Here is a 7784-nt window from a genome sequence, read left to right on the forward strand (position 1 = left end):
TATATATATATATATATATATATATATATATATATATATATATATATATATATATATATATATATATATATAGCTATTGCCACCTTGCCACCCGCCCATAGAAGCCGGGAGGCTCCCATGTGTGTCTACGCTACCCACCCACCCAATGTATACCCACATATTGTGTAGTGGGTGTATACCCACACTTTGTATAGAGGTGGTATATGTATTACCACTCACCTGAGTAGTAAGTGCCACGGCCAGCTGATCACCCCCCCAGCCTCCAACCGCCGCCCACCCTCCAGTCTCCACCCGCCGTCCACCTTCCCGCCCAGCGCCCGCCCAGCGCCAGCCCATGTCGCAGCTCCCAACAGATAGCCAGGCTTCTCCAAGCCAAGATGAGCCATCAAACAGGGGTAGACAAGGTAGATGTCAGACGTGTGACCGGGTATGCTATATCCGGTTGAGTGACGATAATGTGCGCATTCATTACCACGACGGAGCCAGGTGTTTGGGTTCTGGGCGCCCTCCCAGGGAGAACACCAATCAACAGCCCACACCGCCCGTAAGGCAAAACACCTCCCAGACCTTCATTCCCACAGAAAATTTATTAGAAGCTATCAAAGCAACATCGGCCAGAACCTTGCAACACATCCCTAAAGCAGCCCGCCCCCATGCAGCAGCCAAATTATCTGCCCTCCTGAGAAAGGTCAACGACTCTCCTGGAGCGACCCAAGCATGGCACAACCTCCTAATGTTTGGCAACATATGTCTAGCCACCCCTGCAAGGAGAGACAAAACCTTAGCTGCCTCAGTCATCAAAGCTATAAATGATTTTCCCAGGGAGGACAACCAGGTGCGCCTTCCCACTCGCGCGAGAAACACCCACGGCAGGAAGAGCAACAGTGGCATATCCGAGACATCAAAAATCAGAACATCAGTCACCAAGAAAATAGAAGAAGGAAACACTATTGGCGCAATAAGAGTCATCACCAGTGAGGACTCAATTGCTGACAGAGATGCCGCAACAGCTCAAGCCCTAAGGGAGAAACACCCACCCAGGGCTCTGCGTGAGGACGACATTGTACAAGTGGGGGCTACCGGAGCAGAACCTCTCTGGGTGGCTGAATCTGTGGTCCATAAAGCAGCCATGTCCTTCCCTACAGGATCAGCAGGTGGGTTCACAGGACTAAAACCCAACCACCTCAAGCAAATGCTCAACCCTGCACTGGGTGACATTGCAAAGAACCTCTTGGTGGAACTAACCAGATTCACCAACACATGTCTAGCTGGCAACATACCAGCGTCCATAAGACCTATCTTTTTTGGAGCATCTCTCTGTGCTCTAAAGAAAAAGGATGGAGGGATCAGGCCAATAGCTGTGGGCAATTCTCTCCGGCGTCTCGTCGCAAAGGCAGCTGCAAGAACAGTTAGTGATGCAGCGGCCAACATGCTGAAGCCAAAACAGCTCGGGTTTGGCATTCCACAAGGGTGTGAGGCGGCAGCCCATGCAGCTCGAGCCTTCATCGCCAACATCACAGACGAAAAGGCCCTTATCAAGCTAGATTTCAAAAATGCCTTCAATTTGGTGCGGAGGGATGCTGTACTCCGTGCGGTTCATAGTCATTTCCCTTCCCTCTACCCTTTTGTACATTCATGCTACAGTATGGATCTTAAGCTACTTTTTGGCGAACATGAAATTGACTCGCGAGAAGGCGTCCAACAGGGTGACCCCCTCGCTCCTCTCCTTTTCTGCTTAGTCATCAAACAAGTCACAGAGGTCCTGTCCAGCGAGCTTAACATCTGGTTCTTGGATGATGGTACCCTAGCTGGTTCCCAAGACTCCCTCCTGGAGGACATCAGAAAAATCCAGGAGCAAGGTGCAGTTTTAGGCCTCACCCTGAACCCTTCTAAATGTGAAATAATATGTTCCAACCAGGGCATCGTAGAGAGAATAGAGGGTCTTCTGCCAAATATCCATAAAACTAAACCTGAAGACAGCACATTCCTAGGAGCTCCCCTGGGGTTGAAAGCCATCGATGAGGTCCTTGATAAGAAAATCGCCGACCTTAAGAGGATGGATGGGAGGATTGAGGATATTGATGCTCATGATGCACTCTACCTCATCACCAGATGTCTGTCCCTCCCCAGGTTAACCTACTTTCTGAGGTGTTCACCATCTTACAGTAGCCAAAAACTAAGTGAGTATGACCGGTTACTGAAATCAATGCTAGAAAAAGCCCTTAACCTCTCTCTCGATGACCTACAGTGGAAACAAGCCTCTCTTCCCGTAAGACTTGGGGGCCTCGGAGTTCGAACAGCAACGCAAATCGCTGTTCCAGCCTTCCTGTCCTCCTTATCAGCATCCGACGACCTTGTGAAGGAAATTCTACCTGCCCACTTACATCAGCTGGCAGGTGTACATGATCCCAATTTTACACGCTGTGCCACAGAGTGGGCCTCTCGTGCAGGCCAATCACCTCAACCACCATCCCCAAAATCCCACAAGCAATCCAGCTGGGATGGTCCCATTGTAGACCAAGTTGCTGCAGAGTGCCTGGGTGCTGCAACAACACAACACGACATTGCTCGCCTCACAGCAGTAGCAGCACCACATGCAGGGGATTTCCTGTTAGCAACCCCAATGTCGGCAACTGGCACGCGTCTCACACCACACGCCCTCCGAATTGCTGTGGCCCTCCGCCTTGCTGCCCCAATCCACACCAGATATAGGTGTATTTGCGGCGAGGTGGTGGCTGACAGGTACGGTCACCATGGCCTACTCTGCCAAAGCACAGGGGGATGGCACTCGAGGCACAGTGAAGTTAACGACATCATCAAGAGGAGCCTCACTACAGCTGGATGCCCAGCTGAAAGAGAGCCCCGTTACCTAACGCCCCGTAACTCTGATGCTCTTATTGGTCGCCCGGATGGTATCACAGTGAACCCCTGGAAGAATGGCAAGCAGTTGGTATGGGACTACACGTGCGTATCAACCCTGGCTAACACCTACATTAACCTCAGTGTTGCACAACCAGGTGGCGCTGCCACCCACAGGGAAGCAGCCAAATCCCGTAAGTATAGAGAACTGGATCACCACTACAATTTTGTCCCCATTGCTTCTGAGACGCTCGGCGCCTGGGGTAAAAGTGCTACCAGTTTTTTGAAGGAACTGGGTTCTAGGCTCATTGAAACAACAAGGGACCCGAGAGCTGCAAGCTTTCTTTTCCAGCGCCTCAGTGTGGCGATACAGAGGGGAAATGCGCACTGCATCCAGGGTTCCTGCCCGCCATCTGAGGAGCTGGAGGAACTCGACAACCTATGACAACCATCTTTGTAACCCATATGTAACTCCTTTTTTGTAACAAAGTTCAAATAAAGTAAATATATATGTGTACATACAAAAGAATGGGGGTGGTAGGAGAAGATAATATTAGTGTTCAGTGAGAGACCACAAGGTCTCCTCTGAATACTTTTTATTTTCTTCTCCGAGGCTATGGGTCCCCACATTGGCACCAGAGGTGGTACCCTCACAAACTTTAAAAAAAAAAAAAAAAAAAAAAAAAAAAAAAAAAAAAAAAAAAAAATATATATATATATATATATATATATATATATATATATATATATATATATATATATATATATATATATATATATATATATATAATTTTTATTTATTAAAATCATTATTCTTGTTACTTATAGGTTCTCAACTGGAGGATGAAGAAGAGTCCCTGCATTTAGTTTGGGAAGCGGATTCCGATATGGATGCCAGCCAGCCTATCGCCAATTCTCCACCACCACCTCAGGAAGAGCAGCAGGTAGATGTTTTGCTTCCTCCTCAACCCGAAGTGCTTGAAGTGATCAATAATTTCAATGGGGGGTACATACGCCATTCATATAGCATCCCAGATCATGCCCAAGGAGATCCTGCCCATTATTTGACTATATATCGTGATTATTTTATTCAGCAAATAGAATCCTTGTTTGATGCCGTTCACCCCAATTTCCCTCCTGCCCTCTTGATATACCCCGATTTTACATTTAATTTACAACGGCTTAATCAAGAAAATGAACCTGATTTTGAGGGAGAGTTGCCTATAAGGGCCGAGCAGCGCAGTGTATCTAGGCATGAGGCTAGTGTTGTCGTAGATCAATGGATTGCTGAATTGGACAATAAGTTAGAAGAGTTCTTGGCCGAGACCGAAGGTTCGAGTCTAGGTATACAGAGCATTTCTGGTTTTTATATCAATTCTATAGCTGTTCAGCATCCCATCCGTCTAGGAGAATACGTACCTTATCCAGATAAATTGCGTGGTTCAAGACATGTTTTCAATCCTAAAGGCGAGCAAAATATATGTTTGATCCAATGTTTAGCAGCATATATATGTCTAGCTCAGGGGATGACATTAGATAATATCAGAAAACGTTCCAAGTCAGCCAGGTGGTGTCTTAGATTCGTCCGTTTGAGTGAGGATATTGAAATTCCCATAACGTATGATAACATTAATAAAATAGAAAGTATAAATAAATTAAGTATTTTTATCTATGTGCTCATTCGTGAAGAAAATAGGTACTACATTAGCTTATCTAGGAAAGGCAGGGAACATTCCGCCCGTAAAGTACCATTGCTCATGCTAGAAGATCAGCATCTTGTGCTCATTAAAGATTTCAATCAATATGTTCGCAACATGCGCGACATAATGTTCGCAACATGCGCGTGATATAATATTCCTAACAATCATATTTTTTGCCATTCGTGTTTAATTCATTTGTCGCCTGATGATATGCGGGATCATGAAGAGTCATGTGAAGTTAAACAAACATTGAAATTTTACCCTGAAGGTCATAAAATCAAGTTCAAAAATTACGGTCGTGCTTATGGTCCCTCTCACACGGCATAATATGATTTCGAGTGCTTGTTGGCCCCTCCAATCCCCAACGTATGATCGAGAAGCGTCACAAAGCTGTGGCATATGCTTTTATCATCATCAACAGGGAATTGGAGGTGGCAGAGAAATTGACGAATATGGGGGATGACCCTGTAAATCATTTCATAGATACTTTGGAGAAAGCATGGAAGAGAATCAAATCTACCATGCCTAAATACAAAATATCTATGACACGTGAACATTGGCAAGCCTATAGACGTCAAACCACATGTGAAATGTGTTATAGACCATTTAAATCAGATAAAGACAAGCACCGTCATCATGATCATGCTATCGAATTTAATAATTATCTAGCTGCCTATTGCCGCAGGTGTAACATGTTGTGCAGAAATTCTTATAAATATTTGTATACATTCTCTCACAACGCTGCTTATGACCTCGGGGTAATTTTAAATGAATTGTCCAACCTCCCTAACCGTGAAATTGATATTGCCTCCAAAGATGGATTTAAGTTCATGAAAGTGGATATCGGTAAACTTCGGTTTATGGATAGTCTGGCTTTACTAAATGGCGGGCTGGAAAAACTAGCTAAAGAACATATCAAGGAAGGTAAACCCACCACTTACACCTCAGTTATGCTAGATGACGTCCCTGTAGCCGCCCACCATTTATTAAAGACAGGCAAACAGGTCTTCTGCTATGACTATATTTCATCTTTGGAGAAATTAAATGAACTAGCTCTTCCTCCTCCCGAAGCCTTTTTCAATAGTTTAAAACACGAGGCCATAAGCGAGACCGATAAAAAACAGGCTAAAGAAGTCTTTAGATTAGCAGAATGCAAGACCATTGGGGATTACTTAAAGGTCTATTTGAAAGTAGATACTGGACTATTGTGTGATGTGTTCGCTGTATGGCGCAAGACCATGCTTGAGCTGTACAAGTTAGATATTACTCACTATGTCTCGTTATCTAGTTTTGCATGGGACGCTTTCTTGTTTAAGAGTCAAGTTGTCTTGGACTCTATTTCTGATCCCCATTTGTACGATGTATTGCGCAGAAATCTAAGAGGCGGATTTACCTCTGTTGTGCGGCAACACACAAGTGTACAAAATGAGCATACAGGTGCTGATCCTTCTAGCACTGATAAATATATTCTTTATTTGGATTTCAATGGCTTATACGCCACCTGTATGACAGAACTGCTTCCTCAAGGCGGGATCCGTAAATTATCTGCTGCCGAATGCAATGATTGGCTCCAACAGGGATTGGAAAATATTGCTTGTGATGGGGATAAGGGGTATTGGGTCATGTGTGATACCAAGCATGTCGCACCTGAGGTGGCTCGATACACCGATGACTTGCCATTAACCCTGTCGCATGCTAATATTTCAACTGATCTTCTGTCCGATTATAGCAAACACATTTTAAATACCGAAGATCGCAAACTCCCCAAGAAAAACAATAAATTAATTGCCTCACATCTCCCCCAAAATGATTACTTGGTCAGTTTAGATTTGCTTCAGATGCTGATGAAATTGGGATTAGAAGTAGCTAAGGTAAATGCAGTTTATGAATTCCAACAAAGCAAGTACCTTAAGGAATTTGTCGAAACAAATGCTCGTGAACGTGCAAATACACCTTGCGCCATTAAGGGTAAAGCTTTCAAGCTGGTATCAAATGCAATTTACGGCAAGAGTTTGACAAATGTGAGTAAATATGGCGATCAGCATTATTTAGTTACATCACGAGACAAATTCCAAAAGCATGCACGCAATCCGTTCTTCAAACGGAGTATTTTGTTAAGTGAAGACAGAGTCATTTGCACGGTTAAGAAACAATCACTTAAAGTCAATACACCAACCTATTTGGGGTTCCAGATCTTGCAAATAGCTAAGAGGATCATATATGATTTTTGGTACAATACCGTCAAAGATCATTATGGAGACAAAGCTAGATTGCTGTATACGGATACAGATTCGTATTTGATTGAATTGACCTGTCCAAATGCTATTGAGGAATTAAATAAACTGCCTTTGTCTCAGCATATGGATTTCAGTAATTTCCTTCCTGAAAATCCCTATTTCGATGACTCTCGCAAAGGTAAACTGGGTTTGTTAAAATCGGAAGTTGGAGCCAAAATTATCAAGGAACTCATTGCATTGAAGCCTAAAATGTACTCAATTCTCACTCAAGATCAGGTTCAGATCTGTCGTTGTAAAGGAATTCCCACTTATCATCAGTCTAAACTCACTCATGCAGCTTTCCAAAGTGCTTTAGAGTTAAATATTGGGCATAGGTTCCAATCCAGATCTATTAGGAATGTTAAAGGCCGTATGTGTACCTGTCTCACTACAAAACGTGGATTGTCCGCCTTTGACGATAAACGTTATGTACTGAGTCCTACACAGTCTTTGGCGTATGGACACCCCGATATACCTCGAGCAGAAATTCATGAAGAAGAGAATGAGGAGGAGGAGGATGTACCTGCACCTGCTGCTGCTGCACGTCCTGTGAGACGTGGATTCCATCCCATATTCAATATGTGGGGAAAACGCGATGCACTGGTGAACAAGACGTATCCTCACAATTAGTGACTGAAGAAATTGGTGATAGAAAATTTGCAACCTCCCTTAACCTATCTTTGGGTTTGAAAATTGCTGCCTCCCCTAACCTGTCATTGATGTTTGAAAATTGCTACCTCCCCTAACCTGTCAGTGATGTTTGAAAATTGCTACCTCCCCTAACCTGTCATTGATGTTTGAAAAATTGCGGGGCCCCTGACTCATCACTGATGTTCTGAAAATGCAATCTTCCCTAACCTATGTTGAAAATGTTCTGTTGTATATAAAAAATATAAATTGTGAAATGTATACTTTGATGTTTATATAAAACCGTGCCCCCCTAATTTAT

General features: G+C 43.9%; 1 protein-coding gene across 1 annotated transcript; it reads left to right on the forward strand.

Annotated features, from left to right (window-relative positions):
* Positions 1 to 4927: 4927 nt before the first annotated feature.
* On the forward strand, positions 4928 to 7465 carry LOC138361298 (uncharacterized). Its single transcript, XM_069320665.1, has one exon. It carries the CDS (start codon positions 4928 to 4930, stop codon positions 7463 to 7465), a length of 2538 nt encoding a protein of 845 aa, XP_069176766.1.
* Positions 7466 to 7784: the final 319 nt, after the last annotated feature.

This window comes from Procambarus clarkii, unplaced genomic scaffold (genome assembly GCF_040958095.1).
Source record: "Procambarus clarkii isolate CNS0578487 unplaced genomic scaffold, FALCON_Pclarkii_2.0 HiC_scaffold_285, whole genome shotgun sequence".
Taxonomy (NCBI): Eukaryota; Metazoa; Arthropoda; class Malacostraca; order Decapoda; family Cambaridae; genus Procambarus; species Procambarus clarkii.